This window comes from Penaeus monodon, chromosome 8, assembly GCF_015228065.2.
Source record: "Penaeus monodon isolate SGIC_2016 chromosome 8, NSTDA_Pmon_1, whole genome shotgun sequence".
NCBI lineage: Eukaryota > Metazoa > Arthropoda > Malacostraca > Decapoda > Penaeidae > Penaeus > Penaeus monodon.
Window position 1 is genome coordinate 1248353 of NC_051393.1, and position 20000 is coordinate 1268352.

General features: G+C 34.0%; 1 protein-coding gene across 5 annotated transcripts in view; it reads right to left on the reverse strand.

Moving 5' to 3' along the window:
* Nucleotides 1–5954: 5954 nt before the first annotated feature.
* LOC119576058 (NADH-cytochrome b5 reductase 3-like) overlaps nucleotides 5955–20000 on the reverse strand; it is a 14956-nt gene continuing 910 nt past the window's right edge. For 2 of the 5 annotated variants that reach the window (XM_037923585.1, XM_037923588.1), the window contains exons 2-7: nucleotides 14787–14852; nucleotides 11576–11777; nucleotides 11313–11431; nucleotides 8436–8640; nucleotides 7410–7604; nucleotides 5955–6972 (exon numbers count right to left, since the gene is read on the reverse strand). In XM_037923585.1, the coding sequence (XP_037779513.1) occupies nucleotides 6800–6972; nucleotides 7410–7604; nucleotides 8436–8640; nucleotides 11313–11431; nucleotides 11576–11777; nucleotides 14787–14801 (909 nt within the window). In that variant the 5' untranslated portion in view covers nucleotides 14802–14852 and the 3' untranslated portion in view covers nucleotides 5955–6799. Of the gene's footprint in view, nucleotides 6973–7409; nucleotides 7605–8435; nucleotides 8641–11312; nucleotides 11432–11575; nucleotides 11778–14786; nucleotides 14853–18951; nucleotides 19021–20000 lie in introns of those variants that run through there. The other 3 variants (XM_037923586.1, XM_037923583.1, XM_037923584.1) reach the window with 3 other exon arrangements.

The window sequence follows — 20000 nt, forward strand, 5'->3', positions numbered from 1 at the left end:
TTTTTTCTTAAAACAAGTGATTATGTCATTAGAATAATGTTAAATGTGGAGGGAAAGACTATGGTCATTATACATAAAAGTAAACAAGAAAAATTATATCAGGTCTTTGTATACACTGTTCTGTATGAAGATACTTGATCTGCTTACATTTATCCAGGTGAATTATAGTTAGGTATACTGTTGTAAGGTTCATGGCAAATTATCATTCCTTTGGTGCAAACACAAATACACAGATATGTATTTGAAATAATAATTTCTTGTTCATTAAAAAAAAAGTATATGTGTATGGATATGTATGAGATGTATGTTATATATATATATTATATATATAATCTCATTTACCACATTTATTAATATATTTAATCAAGCACATTGAGGTAACTGATGCTGACTGTTTTATGGAAAAAAAGTAAATATGTGTTGAATTCTATATACTGAATTGCTGATTTAACTGATATAACTAGATGGCATCTACTTGCCATGGTGAGGGTTGGCATAAATGTTTGGTAGCACCTATCTAGGCCATGGCTGGAGGCTTCTCTCTGGAATTTTACAGCTCTGATAGCACTGGCACTCAAGTGAAGGCCCTCCAAACTCAGCCCTAAACACTCATATTTCTGTCTTTATTGAAAAACAATAATCAGCATGTCCAGAATGAATGACATGAGGGAAAAAAGAACCTCATAGCTTTTATGGTTTACATCTTGTGTGGGGGACCCTAATACTAACCAAGAGTGCTGCTGTTACTCCCCACTGCCATTGGCTAATTGTATTGTAATTTGTGATGTGATTGTTTTAATATGTTTGTCTTACAGGCTTGAAATAGTAATATAATGTTATTAATGTTGTGTAGTATTATATTTGATGTATCAGTTCCAAATTGATTTACTTTGCACTAAAATACCCATTAAGATACAAGAAATGTATGAATGGATGCCTGCAGCACAAGAAAAAAATACATTCTATGATTTAAGTGAATGAAAAAGACAAAAAAAATAATTAAAAAGAAAATGTAGTACACTTGTTAGGGCTTGTTTTGTGTTGAATACCTAGTCAAATTAGCAGATCTATCTTATATGTATATTGTTTATGTATTGTGCAATATTGGTATTTAGTTCAGGTATATGTACATCAGTGTAGTTCTCAAGCAGTTCAGTATTTGGTGTCATAATTGTATGCAACTAAGTGTCATGGTAAACAGCTTTGGCATTAAGGTAGTAAACTGTTTAATAACTTACCTTGCAATACCCTTGGCATTCCCTTGACACAAATAAAAGTGATCTGATTATTATACACAAGGAAAGATATGAACGTGAATGCATAATTCCAGTGTATGAAAATTAAAATAACTTCCTCTTCTCAAAATTAAATGTGGAATTCAACATTCTTGTTCATACATTTTTCAGCATTTCTCAATGTTTTTTTTTTTTTTTATTCACACATGTTTTATGTACTCTGTATTAATATTTAAGATTTGTTGTATATAGGTGTGTGATCCAACATTTCTGAACAGTTAAGCTTTCCATAATGATAATTAACATGCAATACTAAATTTTCTCTAATTCCTGAGTTATAGAGGCTTAAGGCACAACTAGAGTTAATTCAACAAAGCTAGTCTTATTGTGTGATTCTAATTATCCGTCCAAAATGTGATTGTAGTTAGCTGCACAAACTTTATTTTTTATATGAAATTATTTTATATGTGTATGTTTTCTATCTGTGAACCAAAAATATTATAACAATATATGGTGTCATTCACCTGCCTGTAAAATTAGCACATTCATTTAATATTGTACTTTTATATGATTAATAAATGCTTCTATAGTAGACTTCTCGCATTTATCATGGAATAACCAAAGCATTTTAAAATTCTTTTCAGTTATAACTTTCACTTTCAAAGATTGGATAGAATGGTTAATGGTTAAGGCAAATAAATGTGCTAGACTTCAAAGGTCCTATAGTACTATGGTAAAGTATTGTGGTAAAAAGGGTAAAAATGAGTTAGTGATTAGGATAAAATGTGTTAGATGTCAAAAGTTGTTGAGTGCTATAGGATTGCATGGTAGTGAAAAAGAGAGGGGAGCAAATGTAGTAATTAGTAAAAGAGGAAGGGATTGAGGGCATAGGGTGATTAGATGAAATGGGGAGTATCTGCATCTAAGGAAGGAAGAGAAAGTGTATAAGGAAAGCTGCAAAAGAGCCATTGTGAAACATTCAGCAGGTTATAAAGGTAGAGATGGGTGTTGGAGAAGTAGGAGAAGAATCCAGGAATGAGATAGGGAACAAGGGGGAGGTGGTGAAGTACTGGGAAGAATGTCAGGAGTGGAGGGATCTGGAGGACGTTGTTGTGACATAAGGGAGTCACTTGAGCATCCAGGTGGGAGTGGTGAGGATAATGGAAAAAGAAAAGGGAAAGGACAGGTTTGTTGGGAGAGAGTGGCAGGAAGAAGGGTAAGGGGAACTTGAGGAAGAGGAATATATCAACAATTACTTTAAATGTAGAGGGAATAGGAATAGATTGGAGGGTGGATGAAAGAGCAGAGCATTCTTTTAGGTCATGTTTAGGAAGTTTTGGATGTCTTCAAGACTTTTTAGAGGGGAGTTGGGTGGGGATATCTGAGAAACAAAGGTTTTCTTAAGAAGAGAAGAAGGGACATGTCCAGGAAAGAGAGGAAGAGGTGAGTTTAGAAGAGGATGTGATGAGGGATGAGGTAGAACATTTAGATTGCCTTGTGCAACAGGTAAAGTGAGAAGGAAGTGAATAGGCATTATGGAAGTGGCAGTGGGCTGTGGAGCAACAATGTTTGGCTGGGTGGCCAAAGCACCAACATTTCTGACATTGATGGGGAAGGAGTCCATATGGTTGGACAAGGCAGGACACTTCACCAATAAACTTCAAGGGGAAGATCATAAACGGGAAGCTAATCCTGGCAATATTGGTGTGGAACTTAAGGTGGCCTCTAGGAAGAATAGTGCAGCACTGTACTGCCACTTTTTAGTCAATTAGGCAGGCAAGCAGGTCGTCTTCACATTCTGACCAGTTCTTGTTGTAAACAGTGCAGTTAGTTGGGGAGATGGAAACAGTTCCAATACAAATATTAAGGGAGGAGTGAGGTTGGGCAGGAATAAGTTTGCCAGTGAAGTCAACCAGGGTAGATAGTGCACCAGCATGGGACTCGGATGTAACTGTGACAAGATGTGAATGATCTGAATGACTGTGACTGTGATGCCTACTTGTTTTTGAAGAGATTGTTAGAAGAGAAGGGTCAGAGTAAGGGCCTGTAGAGGGAATCATAAAGAATCGATCCCACTTAACTGGACTAAAAAGACAACTCAAAGGGTTTGCAGAGGTGGAAGCAGTAGAAGGATGAGGGCACGAGAAAGATGGGGTGGTGTTTAGTGAGGTTGTACTTTGGGAAGGAGAACAATAAGGATGAGTAGTAATAAGGGAGGAGGAGGTAGACAGTGAAGAAGACTGTACAGTAGGAGATGAAGTGGAGGATGTTGGGAGAGAGGAAAGGTTGTATTCTGAAGGTTGAGTAATGACCTGGGTGAATGATTTGGAATGGATAGAGTTGACAGGAGAAGGTATTGGTATCAGTGGTCAGAATCATGATCAAAGGAGAGGCAGGGATCGGGAAGCCAGATTTAGATAGGCTTGTTGATGAATGGGCAAACTTTAATGCTCCTAATAAAGGTAAAGATCTTCATTATTTATCATGGTGAGCCTGAAATATGTGGGGAAGAGAAATGGTCTACCCCTCAGGTTCCCCATACAAGGTAAGGGCTCAGATATTAACCAAGGGAATACCGTCCCATGGCTCCTGGAGGCTGTTCAGGACTGACACAAAGCCAGCCTTTCACCCTTTCAGCACATCTCTCACACCTTAAGAAGTGGACAGAAGAAGGGGAGAATAGAAGGAAAAGACCATACAAAATTAGTTAGGGCGAGGGCTGAGGTTCAAGGTAGGGGTGATCCCCTACACTGGGCCTCAGTCTCCATCACCTGAGCTTCCCAATGATGACAACAGATAGGGGATTGGGGGGTGGGGAGATTGGGTACAAGACACATTTATATTCTACATCTGTCCTTAATGATTCTGCTAGAAAGTTTGTATCAAGAGAGTAACCAGTCATGTGTTCACTTTTGGTCTAACTATATTTGGTACTTGGTAAGAGAAAGCACCATGTTTTAAAAGCAAAAATGCATGTGCTTTATTCAGCTAAATACTGTATGAGAGCTTTGACCATGTTACAGAATTTAAAGACATTTAGTCAACCAACTATAACATGGAACTATACTTTCTGAGGGATAGGCTACCGGTAACTTTTCCACAAGGTGGTGCACCAAGCATCTCATATACAGAGAAACTCCCATCTGATTGATAAAATTATGGAAAAAATGCTTTGTTTATAACAGAATATGGCTTCATATAATCCTTTATCAAACAGTAGCTTTTCAGTTGTGGATTTACAAAGCTGTTATACATCAGCAAAGCTGTGTGTAGCTGGTAATTTTCTTATGTAGATGGTAAATATATAGAAAATTATTTTATACATGAAATAATTGTAAACATTTTGGTTCCTGCCTTTGACAAAAAATAAAGGTTTGTAAATTTAGGAAAAATGATAATCATACATAAAGTATCAAACTACATTTGAATATCAGATTATAAGGACTCTCCTTAACACTCAAGAACTGCAATAACAATGGGTAATTGCTTGGGACAGTTGAAAGCCATCATAATTGCCCAGCTGTTCATGGGGAGCAATAAACCCTGCTACATGGTGCTGCATATACCAAACCATGAAAATAAAAAACAAGTGATATTTAGGCTCCATTGCAAGCTGGAATACTAACTGCTCTTTAAGACATAAGCCAGACTGGAAAGGTTTAAAATCTTGTGATATGAACATGTCTGGTTGCTTCAGAGGGTATGAGGAGGAGTGGCTTGTATGTTGGTACAAATGTACAAGCACTCACCAGCTTACCAGGAAACTAAGTTAGGAATGCTAGGATTTACATTTCATTAACAGATTTTCAAAATTAAAAAGTTAGGTTCTTTTGTGTAACTCTACTGAATCATCCAAGATAATCATATCATGTTTTTTGTTTGACTTAGTTTTCTCCTTTAATCAATTATATATTAGATTTATTGCAAAAACTCTTCTTTCTTCTCTTGAAATGTCTAAAATCGAATGAAATTGTCCATACACCTGCAGTCTATAATTGTCATTCAGGCTCTATGTAATGTTCAACTACTGTGCATTTTCTATAAAGAAGAATAACCAATCAGAAACATTGACTTTATGTAACTGAATCAAACATTGCGTCTAAGGCCAAGTGTTATGCCAACACATCAGACCTACAGAGATATGCAATCTATATGTCGCCTGAATACCCTCAAACATATCACTACAACTGGGTTATAAACATGTGCTAACATATTCTTGAGTTGTGTGGTGAAGAAGAAGAAGAAGAAGAAGAAGAAGAAGAAGAAGAAAAGAAGAAAAAGAGATAGTAGAAGAAAAAGAAGAAAAGAAGAAAAGAAGAAAGAAAGAAGAAGAAGAAGAAGAAGAAGAAGAAGAAAAGAAGAAGAAAAGAAAAGGAAAGAAGAAGAAGAAGAAGAAGAAAAGAAGAAGAAGAAGAAGAAGAAGAAAGAAGAAGAAGAAGAGAGAAGAAGAAGAGAAAAGAAGAAGAAGAAGAAAAGAAGAAGAAGAAAAAGAAGAAGAAGAAAGAAAGAATGAAAGAAAGAAAGAAAGAAAGAAAAAGGGTACATCTCTAACTCAACTTTAATTTCAAGAAACAACATTACTCAGTATTATCTTTCCCATCACAATTTGGCAATTTGTCTTTAAAAAAATCTACCAATTCATACACCAAAAGATCAACATGTACTCCCCTCAGGCTCCATATAAATTATTTTTTCAAGGTCCTTCAATGAGACAACAGGTTTGCCAGGAGAACTTTTTATTACCCAGCAATCTCAGTGCAATTCCTTCTTATCAGCTCTAGACATTAAACACCCAAATTCAACCAAGGTTATAATCTTCTGGTTACTTCATTACTCCCTTCAAAGCTCTATTAATTCATAAAACAAGACAAACATTTATACAAACTTTAAATTTCTCACATCAAAACAAGATAACATGTAATTTAAATGCTTTAAATAATAACATGCATGTTACTCCTCAAACTGTGATTTATCTAAATTAAACTATCATTGTGACAGGTGACATGAGGCAAGTCTCTTTTTTTAAATATTAAGAATGAAATGATGACAGATAAAAAAAATCTTTCAAAGTATCACATGTTGTACACATTAGCAATAAACAACTTAACGCTACAAATGCCATACAAAAAAGAGAAAGACAGGAATGCAAGCTGGAGCTGCATGGTTGCCTATAACAAGGGAATCTGACATTGCAGTCAAAAAGATGGTCAAGTAACTCAATACTGTTGACCGATATCATTCTCAGAATCTAATGAAGAAAGAATTGGTCACAATGTTTGCCCTAGTTTTAGTAATACTTCCGACATATTATCAAAAATGCGTAAGGCAAAGCAAGAGACAAACAAATTAACAAAAGAATCTATTCTTTGCATCTGAAAAACTCTTTGACCACAATCCTCAGTGCCATTCACTACATATCAATGTCCTAACTTGACTCTACTTGGCAATGGATTAGGATATTGAGACTACAGGAAACACCCCTTCCATTCTTTTCATCTTTTTGAAACAAGTGGGCTGGGTTTTCTAATCCCTGCCTGCCCCTATTTATCTTTCTTCTCCAGCTTCTAATAGGCAAACCTCATATTAGGTGAGTATCCAAGTTTATCCAGATTTGGGACACAGGCAAAGTTGATCATAGGTGGAGGCCCACACATGAGCACCAGTGTGTCGTCACTTGGTGGGAACAAGTGCTCTGAAATCATGTCAGCACTGACAAAGCCGCTGCTATACTTCCAGCCTGGGAATGAAAAAGTGAAATGAGATTAAAGTATGTGGAATGAAGAAAGGATTTTTTTTTTTTTTTTTTAACTTAGGTACCCTAAAAATATATAACTTATAACAGAATTATCAGCTTTTCCTCTTTTATGTTTAACAGATAAAGAAGTACATTTCCAAAAGATTTTCCTTTCCTCTTTTTAACTAAACCCTAAGAAAAGTGTTTTAAAAATTTATGAATATGGTAAAAGATGGAAAAAAGGAATTACTTACTTATTCACATAAATACTGGTACCTATGCAAGTTACAAGTTTAAGACACTTTTAAAATATATATTATCACTCAAAAATCAAAATTTGCCAGTTAAAATAACTTCACAGCAATCCAGGCCATCAAATTCAACAAGTCCCACAATAATGCTACCCAGAATTAAAGAGTTCAGACAAGGGATCTCCTCACCTGCTTCTGGACGGTCAACAGTGTACCACAACTTAAATTTGTCTGGGTGTTGGGCCTGGACATCTTCTAGTTCGTGACGCAACAATATATCTGCTTCTGTCTGGTTTGCAAAAATCAAGGCCAACTGTGTTTTGTCTCCCTCATCTCTTGCCACCTGACGCACCAGCTGCAGCATGGGAGTGATGCCTGTTCCACCTGTTGCATCACAAATAAGTGAGAAAGTAGTTATGCGAATCATATGGATTCTTATGTGGGGGAAAGAAAGAAAGAAAAAAAAATTGATTATACTTTATTATTCTGATATCTATTTATCATGTAATGTCCATGCGTTCACCTTGCATACATACATTCACATATACACATGCATGCATGCATATCTCTCTCTCTCTCTCTCTCTCTCTCTCTCTCTCTCTCTCTCTCTCTCTCTCTCTCTCTCACACACACACACACACACACACACACACACACACACACACACACACACACACACACACACACACACACACACACACACACACACACACACATTTTATAAACTTATGCATATTTAATTGATTTTTTCTAAAAGTTCATAATATTCTGTGCTGCACACAATCTTTACTAATGAAAACAATGTGGAAATTTAGGATGTGGTAAAATATGACCATTGGATACATGGTGAGGATGGTGAGGAAGAGGAAGGTATGGATGAGAATGAGAAGGAGCATAAGGATGAGGAAGAAGAAAAAGATGAAGATGAAGATACTGATGAAGATGGTGGTGGAGGAGGTGGAGGTGGAGGTGGAGGTGGAGGTGGAGGAGGAATGAAGAATAAAATGAAGATGATGAAAAAGATGATGATGAAGGAGATAAAGAAGAAACAGGAGGAGGAGTAGATGAAGAAGAAGAAAAACAGAAAGAGAAGGAAGAGGGAAGAGGAAGGAGGAGGTGCAAACCAGGACTGAAATGGAAAAAACAGAAAAATAAAGAAAACCTAAAGAGCGAATCCTCTCGGCTGCCCACGACCACCGACGAGCAAATTCTTACCGGCAATCATGTTGACCTTCTTGGCGGTGGTGAGGTTGGGCGGAGACTTCTTGTCTGGCTTGATGGCGAAGACCCCTCGGCCACGGTACTCAAGCAAACCTGATGGCCCCCGCACGTCAATGGTCTCACCGATCTTCATCCCTTCAAGGTACTGGCTCAACTTGCCGCCGTCCGGGAATTTGGGGTGAACATTCTTGAAGTAGACCTGGAAGAGAGAAATTTGAATGAATGGTGTGGAGGGAGAGAGTAAGGGAGGGAGGGACAGGAGGGACAGAGTGAGGGAGGGAGAAAGAGAAGAGAGAGAAAGAGATAGAGATAGAGAGAAAAAGGAAGAGAGGAAGTGAGAGAGGAAGGGACAAAGAGATGGATAAGAGGGACAAAGGGATAATCTAAAATCCAAAATCCCTATTTGATAAAAAACCAGAGATTGACTCCAATCAAAAGCCTCACCAAAAATAAATATTTGATTAGATAATCTACCATAGGAAATGTGAATAAAAATGTATTCCATTTCATAAGAATTAGGTCTTCATATTCAAAGATTTAGACTAACATCATTTCTAAACTGAATGAGCCATAACGTGAGAGAGAGAAAATATTTCATCTAATCTAACCATCTCAACTATATAATGTGTATCAAACTATACTAACTACTTTATAATAATAAAATATAAACATGCTAGGGAAAAGGATTTTCTTTTTCTAAATTCAACCAAATTTTAAAACACAAAAAAGAGGTTTAACTATAAAAAAAGGGCTGATTTCACAAAAAATACAAAAAATTCAGATAAAAACTTCCTCACGGATTTTAAAAACATATTTCTCAAATATGCAAATGCTATTTATGTATTTAAAAAAATATATATATAAATAAATAAATAAATAAATAAATAAATAAATAGTAATGATAATATACAACTGCCTTTCCACACTAATAATACAGCTGATGACAATGCTAACAATGGAGACAAGAAACAATACCAAGAGAAATAACAAAGACGGCCAGGATACAACACAAAGGATGGGTGTTTGCCTCTGTAAGGAACACACTTACTCTGAATGTTAAACAGAGATGAGACTGCTGCAATCAACAAAATGACACATCTATTTATGTTGCAATGGCATCAATACAGATAGGAAAAGAAGGGGGAAAATAAACAACCTTAGATAATCCCAACATAGTATGGATGTTTCCTGCCTAAACATCCCTGGGTTATACAAAAGCAATAATGTACTACATAATTTGAAATTAATAATATATATATATATATATATATATATATATATATATATATATATATATATATATATATATATTATATATATTTATATATATATATATATATATATATTTATATTATATATATATATATATATATATATATAATATATATATATATATATATATATATATATTATATATATATATATATATATATATATAGATATGATAATATATTATATATATATATATATATATGTTATATTTATATATTATATATGTATATATATATATTGTTTATATTGTATATTGTTATATGTTAGATATAATATAATGTATATATATATTATATTATATATATATATATTAATATATATAGTTATATATAATATAGATATTAGATATATATATACGTAATATATATATACGTATATATTATTATATAGTATATATTATCATACGTATATATATATACGTATAATATATATATATATATATATGATAGTATATATATATATATATATATATATATATATAAAGTATATATATTATATAATATACGTATATATATATATATATATATAGTTATTATATATAACGTATATATATACGTATATATATATACGTATATATATATACGTATATATATATACGTATATATATATATATATATATATACGTATATATATACATATACGTATATATACACACACACACACATAAACACACACATTTACAAAAACACACACACACAAGCATACATATAAATAAATAGATAAATAGATATATAAGTAAATAGATAAATAAATAAATAAATAAATAAATAAATAAATAAATATATATATATATATATATATATATATATATATATATATATATATATATATATATATATATATGAAATGAAATAAAACCAGACAATATATAGAAAAATAAAACTACAACAGGTGTGCATGCATGATGTTTCACAGAATCCTTACCCAATTTGTGAATTACATTAGATCTATCTGAACTTTTGTTTAAAAAAAAAAAATCTACAAATTACAAAAGCTTCACCTACCATGATATGCTCTGACAAGGCTCAAGTTTGAAAGCAGAAGACGAATGACAAGTTCCATAAGCTAAATTTCAAAATGAAAGTCTTTGGAATTTGGATCAGCTCTTAGATTCATCACAGTAATTCACAACATTAACTAAAGCTAAGTCAAACAGTATTTCTGCTCATGAGATTTAAGAGACAAATATGGCATGCAACGTGTACCTATTAATACCTTTTCTTCAGAGAGAGGGAGGACACGGATTGAAGTGGAGGAGAGGAGGGAGACAGAGCAGGAAAAGAAGAGGGCAGAGGCTGAGGACGGAGGGAGGAAGTAATAGAGTAAAGAAAATGGAGAAGGACATGGAGAAGGAGGAAGAGGAGGAAGAGGAGAATAAGGGAAATAGAACAGTGTATTAGAGATGACAAAGAAACAAAGAAGAATGTAGAAATAGAAAACCTTGACATGATAAAAAAAACCTTTGTCCTAGATGTTTAGAGTTTAAAGAGAGAAGGATAGAAAGAAATCAGACAGGTAAATATAGAGGGGCAGATAGGGAGAAAGGGATGAATAAAAAAAAAAAACTACATATAAAACAAAAAAAGATCTGAAAATAACCTTGACAACAAGATCAATGTAGCCCTTGTCTTCATCACTGGAAACGGGGGTGTATGGCCGCACAACCAACTGCCCATCAACTCTAGCTGAGAGGTAGATGTGCTGACCAATGGGGAGACCTGTAATATATATGCAGTGATAATTCTCTTCGTTTTTTATTCATACGAGTGACACTGTGACCAGAAAATTCTTTAGATGGATATACAAATAACTGACAAATTACATAATTTCCCTCTATATCTATAAATCCTCTGATACTTTACCGAGAATATGGTCGGGGGTGGGGAGCTTAAATCTAAATCGTCTCGTGTCGTGGGATATTTCTTCCCGCTCAATCAGCTCCAAGGGGTACTTGACTGTGGGATCTTGGAGGGTGCGAGGTGGACCGCGTTTCTTCGACAAGTACAACTTGGTCAGAATGGCTGTTCCGACCACAACCCCAAGACCCACCAGAAGGGGGATAGCCTGTAAAAAGATTAAGCGTATTGGTATAGCCACGAGGGGGATTCCATTCACTTTCATATCACAGTTGCTAGGGCTTTTTTTGATGGGTTCTGTAAAATATACTAGCAACAATAGCTTGCATGACTTTAACCCTCTGATGACAAGACGCCTCAAAAATAGACATCAGGTTAACTAGAATTCTCCTTAGATCAATGAGCCTCCAAGTTGGCACTTAGACAGGAGGTTACCCAGGACTGACCCAGCATTTAGTGTAATTATACAGTTGAGCAATTCAAAACTCTGACTTACCATCCTGACTTATACTGTATAAAGGGGGCTAAATAAAAGGTGTTTTATAGGGGTTAACAATGAACATAATAATTCCTATGATTCTTATTGAATGTGAATAGTTTTAAAGCATTAAAAGTATGCCCTTACACAAAAGGTATCAAAATTAGAATACTATATATATAAATCAATAATCAACACAATTATAAACATGTACAATTTTTTCATCTATTATAAAATGCATGAACTTATTAAAATAAATATTTAATAAATTCTTCTACTGGAATCAAAAATGCAAAGTAAAATATGTAATTAGAATATACTTTATAAATTAGCAAAATAAGCACTAAAGCAAAATAACATGAGCAACTGCAGTTGTTACAAATACACACACTCATACATATGTTATATGTACGATACATAAGTACACACATGCACACATATACATATGTAGGTATGCATTACCTAAAAATAACCAAAATTACCAACAGTCAAGACGAGATTTATGAAGGGAGGAAAAAAGTCATACATAATGTGAGTAAATAACAAAAGTCCTTAAAAATTTCCGAGTGACGATACTTAGGACCAAACAATGCGAGAACGCAAAGATGTGAGAAGTAACATGCTTTATCCTTGACGTGGTGTTCAAAATACACAAGAAAAAGTGAATAACAAAGACATGAGATAAGTGCTAGAAAGACAGAAGGAAGATTTTAAAGAGCATCAACAATTAAAAACTCTTATAATCATTAGTTATGTTATTTCTGTCATATGCATTATACTACTGAGTCAGGCCATGTTAAATCATAGTACTTCACCCAGAATCTAAATCTACTGTTAAAATCAAATATAACTGTTTGAAAAATCTTTCTGTGTTTTCAATTAACTAAAATCTCCTAATTCCTTTCCCCTTCCTTTTATAGTTAAATCCTAAAATAAGATTCAAAACTAACATGGAAGAAAATGCAAAATTCTCTCTTAAAAAAAACCATTTCTTCCCTTAAGAGAAGCACAAACTTTCATTCCCCCTAAAATTTGTTAATTCTTTCTCCCTTAAAAGGGAAATTCCTCCCTTACAGACCAACTCTTGACTTCAACATCAAAGCATAACTACAAAGCAAGAACTGCAATAATTTCCCCTATCTTATCAGCATTCAAATACAGAAAAATTATCACTTTAATTTTTGATTACTAATACTCTCTTTCTCTTTTCCTACAACACTATTATATAAGACAGTTAACATGGAAGGATATCATGCCATGTATCCTGCAAGAAAAATAATAATAATAATAATAATAATAATAATAATAATAATAATAATAAGACGAAGAAGAAGAAGAGAAAAAGAATGAATAGGTTTATAGCTAGGTGGTTCGGCACCACAAGTGGTTAGGTGAAAGAGCACGATTCATGGGCTCCTTATCGATCTGGTAATGAGGCACGAGAGAGGGAGAAATAAATAAAATGGAATAGAAGATTATCAGAAAAAAAAAGAGAAAAAAAAGGGGATGAATAGGTTTATACAAAAAAGAAGAAGAAGAAAAAAAAAATCAAAGAAAAGAGAAAAGAGAAAAATAGAGAGAAAAAGAAAAGAAAAGAAAAAGAAATCAAAATTGCTTTTAAAAAAATCAAATCAAATCAACTCAAAATTAGTCATGAAGCCAAAAAATCTAATCTCGAAAGCGTGGATTACATGTAAATCTGTATCTCTGGTCATATGATTAGTGACTGAGCCTCAAGGACGTGAGATAAGGCCTTCGCTGCCTCATTCATTTCCATCACTTATCTTTTCTCTATCCATCTCCCTTGCAAGCTTTTTTCAACAATAAACTTAGCTTGGTTTTGTTGTTGTTGTTGTTATTGTGGTTATGACAACTACTGTTGTTAGCATTGCTTGTTATGGCAATTCTTATTATAATTCATATCATTTTCATCACATCAGTATAATTTTTTGTGAATATTATACGCCTCGATATGATCATTATAAATGTATTATATCATACCATTCTCTCCTCTATGAGAATTTACAACCTAACATTATTTCCTTTTAAACATAACTTTATGGACTACATTCTATTCATATTTTCTCTCTAATAATGAATATCCTAATATCAGGATAAGCTGTACAGTCTGCAGAGAATATCAACACATGTCTCTTCTTTTTGCCATATTATCATTATCAATATTATCATTATTTTATCACCATCATTATCATCATTATAGTTACTGCTACTTAAAATAAAAATAAAAAAATCTTGTAAAATTAGGTAAGTTATGTTAATGAAAGAAAGAGAAAGAAAACTGGTCACAAATCAAGAAAGCCATTTCCAGATGCCATAAAACAGAACTACTAAAATAAAACTACATCCCAAGAAAAAAAAAAAAAAAAAAAAAAAAAAAAAAAAAAAAAAAATATATATATAAATATATAAATATATATATATATATATATATATATATATATATATATATATATATATATATATATAATATATATAAAAAAGGAACCACTACCAATGCCCATTTTCAAAACACAAATACATCACCATTAGTCATTAGTCCAAGGAAAAAAATAAAAATACTGTGGATATATATTTAAAAAATATAAATATACCAAAACTAGTAAAATGATAACGACTACTTTCACTACATCATTACGGCTCACAGAAAAAGAAAAAGAAAAATAATTAAAAAATAATAAAAATCACTAATCACATCACACACAATATGTGATTTCATACCTTTACGTGATCCATTATGATGTTCTTATGATAAAAGCTGTTTTGCCAATTCAATTACGCCGTGACCTAAAACGTTTGAGAGATTTGTATTAAAGGTGTAAAGAGACCTAGGGAGTAGCTGGCAGTGTAATGTGTGTCTTCCACATTTATCACTATTTATGGTATCAAAAATTGTGTAGAATACAAACAAAAATATAGGTTACTCATTCAGAGTGGGACCTTCTTGAGACAGAGTAAAACTATTGCAAAGACCATAGAGTATATAAAAAACACACTATCAGATTCAAAAAACAAAAAATAAAATAAAGCAAAAAATAATCATGATCACCTAAGAGTTAAGATAAGCCTGTAAATACTTATCAAAGTCTGCCATGGCTTTGAACTCCGGCTGTGGTCCATAAACCTACACAGTGTATGTTCTGGCAAGATAGGGTTTACAGACTTTACTGCCAATCTATTGTTAAATATGGAACTATTCCAAGCTCAATCTTGCCAGTTCATTTGTGGTTGGCCTTTGCTGGGCTGCAACATGCAAAGGCAACAGTTGTGCTTGAAATGGTCCTTTCATAAAAACTGGAATCAACTAGTTATGATAATAAGCCTGCTATAAAAGTTAAAAAGTTTAAGGAGTCTCTTAACAATAAATCTGCAGTGTAAAGCAATGATGTTCTCACATGGTATTCTGCAACTATATAATAGAGTAAAAGTTTAAGTACATTGAAAATAAAATGTAAAAAAGTCTAAAAACAATAGAATAGATATGATAGTAGACAATAAGGAAATAAATAAATAATCAATCTGTAAACAAATAAGCTGAAATATGATGGTAATCATCAACTGTGATAATGGTCTGGATTGTCATAATTATTATCAAAATACTAAATAAATAAATAAACTGTAATGTCTATTAAAATAAACAATATATAGGCCTATACTATACACAATGAGGGTGCTTCAAGAAGTTCATGGAAAAGTCCATAACTAAATATCAAATGGAAGGATTTTGATTTCAATGTACCTGAACAGTCTTGTAACAACATATTATAACATGTTCAAACATGAACCCTTAAATGCAGGTAAAAACACATCACTGCCAGGTGACATTCAAGCAACATGGAATCCATCAAAAACGAGGCCATGAGGTCAATTTGTGAGGAAAACATTGATGCTCTTAGCGACATGATTAAAAAGGATAGACTAATAACCACTGAAACAGCAGCAGACACACTCAACATCTCTGTGGATTCTGCACACACAATTCTGGTGAAGAGTTTGGGGTAAGCAAGCTTTCTACTTGATGGGTCCTTAGGCTGTTGTGCCCAGATCAGCAGCAAATAAGGGTAGATCTTTCAATGGAAATTTTGAACAAGTGGGATGAAGACTGAAGCCTTTCTGCAGAGTATTGTGACGGAATGAAACAGGGCTCTACCAGTTCGATCCTGAGGACAATATTCAATCAAAGCAGTGGCTGCTCAGGGTGGAAGTGGACCAGTCAAAGCAAAATCTGAGCGTCCATGAGGAAAGGTCATGGCCACTGTCTTCTGGGATGCAGAGGGGATTTTCCTGGTTGACTTCCTCGAGAGCAAGAAAACAATTACATCTGCTAATTATGAATACATTTTGAGAAAAATGTCCCCCCCAAAATCTCAAAGTTGCATCAATGCATTTCCTTCCACCACAACAATGCACCTGATCACAGGGCTTGGCAGGCAAGAGCTGTGCTACATGAATTTCAATGGGAAATCATCCGACATCCATCTTAAGCCTCGATTTAGCTCCATCCAACTTCTTTTTGTTTCCAAACAAAACAACAATGTGTTATTACCTGCAATTAAGGGTTCATGTTTAAACACGTTATAACACATTGGTACAAGACTGTTCAGGTGCATTGAGATCAAAATCCTTCCTTATGATTTTTAGTTATGGACTTTTTCCATAAACTCTTTGAAGCCCCTTGTATATTGAATATATACATTGAATATATATAAATAAATGAGTAATAAAAAATATCAACTGCATAAAACTTCTCCAAATAAAGAATAAAAAACTATAATATTCTAAATACAAATAAACAAATTCTCAATCTACCATCTAACATTAATGAAAGAAAAAAAACAGAATACATGAATAATGTACATAGTAATAATATCACTCAAAATACTAACAACTATACAAATATACATTGCATACATCATACACTATAGTAAATAAATGCAGGCAAGCTCTGAAACTAATTACTAACATCAACAAGAGAAAGGGAATAAAAAAGAAAAAATTGCAAACAGTTTATAGCATCCTTGACTTGCACATTGATGTACAGGCCAATTGCATGACAAGGTGACTGCAACCCTTTATGATAGTCAAGTGTTTTTGCTTGCTACTCAGAGCGAATAGTATCTTGAAAAGGGTTTGAAGAAAAACAAGGAATTTCAACAAGGCAAAAAGTGTATAATTAGTAAGAGAATTATTTTAATGGACAATATGTTTCTGATGAACATTCTTACAGATAAACATTTAAATCATACCTCTTTCCTTGTGAAATCATTCCTTTTCATCCCAAAATCCTCTCAACATTTGTCAAGATAATTTTCATTCAAATAACGCTACTCTTTTATCTTAACTGACATTTCCAACTTTCCGACATCCAGTTAGCAGAAAAGTTTAATCTTGCTTCTTGATGTATAGACATCTATATTGTTTATAAATGAAACTGATATTTATTACATTTTAAATTGAATTTTAAGTAAACATTCTTCAGGAAATGTTCCGAGCAATACAGTCAAACACAACTAAGTACAATGCTTAATTAAATGTCAAATTTTAGAAAGTGTAAATCACTTAAAATTTTCCCAATTATTTTTTCAACATGCTAAACCACCATTGGTGGGACACCCAGAGCATGGACCATTTCATGTGAGATGCTATCGTTCTTGTCTGTCTGCTGGGGTGTCTCATGCACGAGATGTAATGTATGGACCTCAATAACATCTGTTATGTCGACATGGAAATTTTCAAGATAATTCCTTATTGCACACATAACTGCACATGTAACCAGAAGTTCCATCATGAGGTCACATAAAGTGAAGTCATTATTACTTCCATTTACCTGGACCTGACATCATATAAGGCTGGAGAGAGTAGGGAATTATGAGGGGAGGGAGAGTGAAAGACAGACAGAAAATCAAATTGAAAATGAAAAAGAAAGCTGAGACTAAGGAAGGAGGAAGGTAGACAGAGACAGATAGATCAATCGACAGGCAGAGAGGCAGGCAGGTAGGTAGAGACAGACAGACAGATAGAATGACAGGAGAGGCAGGCATGTAGACTGATAGTCAGGGAGGTAGGCAGATGAAGTGATGCCATAAAGATTTACAAGTGATGTCATGAAGGTGAGAAAGTGGCATCGTGAAGTTGCGGAAGTGACGTCTGGGTTAACTCTTTGCAGCTGGGTGGCATGTATGTCTATGCCATGGCATGCCTGGACTATATTCTGGGTGGCATTTGCATACGTGCCATGCTGCACTGGTCCCATTTTCCGGGGCACGTATGGTTATACTGCACACGCTACGGCGCCGACACAATCCCCTGGCCTGGAAGAGAGGGCCTTCACATCGGGAAACCACCCGGCGGCATTCGGTTAAGAGAATAGCAAAGATGGAAATTTGCATAATTTAAGGTTGGGAAAAAACATTTGTCACCATCTCACATGCAGGACTTATTGAAATGCGTCTCCTCTGCATAAACTTCAACATTCTATCGGAGAATTAAAAAAAAGAATTCAAGAAACTTGCAAGCTATCCACAAATAACTATTAGGTAATTTCCTTTTGTACCTGATTACTCTATTATATAATATATTTCATTTTAAGAAGTCTTACTGGTAATTCTTTACATAATTAAATTCATGCACTGGATAACAAAAAAATTAATGAAAAAGGATAATAAATACTTATAATAACCTATTATGGATGTAATGTGATCAATTACCACGAAGATTCATATAACATCATCAACCAGAAAAGATTTCTGGTTGATCTCTTCTATTTCAATCACCCCACTCATTTATCATTTTTTACATGGATAACACAATATTATCTTTGTTGCTTCTAAAGCCTCATCAAATCTTGCATCTTGCACAGTAAGACAAATGTAAACTATAATCTTACAGTTGCCACATCTATGTGTTGTGGTGTGTAATTGAATAATAACTGCAGCCACATTTCTCTTCACCAGCAAACACTACAGCTTTGACATGGAAAAACAGAAAGGCACTGATTTGTTACAGGAATTATCAAGTAATATCTTTATTATTTTACTCTTCAGGAAGATAAGATAAGAGAGAAAACAGGTATGCTTGCATGATTGCAAAGACTATGCACAATAGCAAGGTAATACATCAAGTGTGCTGATAATCTGGAAAAAGTTCAAACTAGTCATTTCTATTTACATTCTTAAATAATATCTTTATCTCTATTTTTTTCAAAATGGGTTTTATATATCTAAGATTTGCCTTTATGTTTGTTGTTATTACTATTTTTACCCTGTAAGTTCTCTGCTTCATACACTGGTCAGCTATTGGACATGATACCATGCTATTAATGGTTTGTTAAGAGAAAAAAATGTAGCAGCCCATACAACCCAACACTGTTCATACCTGTGATATGGTCTTTTAATAGGATTTACCAAATCAAGTCTTTTCTGGGATACTGCCTGGCACAGAGACCACAACAACCACTTATGTCACCAAGTGTGTACTGGTTTTGATAAATGTTCAGTCCTAAAAATCTTTGCTTATGTGGTGAAGCCCAGAGATGCCATGGCTTCCTCTGTACTTCATGCTCCAGCAAAGGCAAACAACCTTCAACCATCTATGCTCTGACAAAATTGAGCTTGTAGACCTTCCTACAGATCTATCACTGGGCAAGGAACCTGTCCAATCACCACCTTGCCAAATATGCATATGTGACGGAGTTTAGTTGGCCACTGAAATTCTTTACAATACAGAGGCACTCACCAGAAACCAAGGCCCCAACTCCACATCACAAAAACAATTACACAATTAAAGTTGCCATGAAAGGGCATACAACCTGAGGGGAGAGGTAAGGGGGGGGATCTACCCCTTGGCAAACGCTGTCTTCACCTTAGTGTGCAAGACAGAGCTGAAAATTGGATCTCTCTCACAAACATGTATGCCAGCTTTATTCCCTCTGCATTC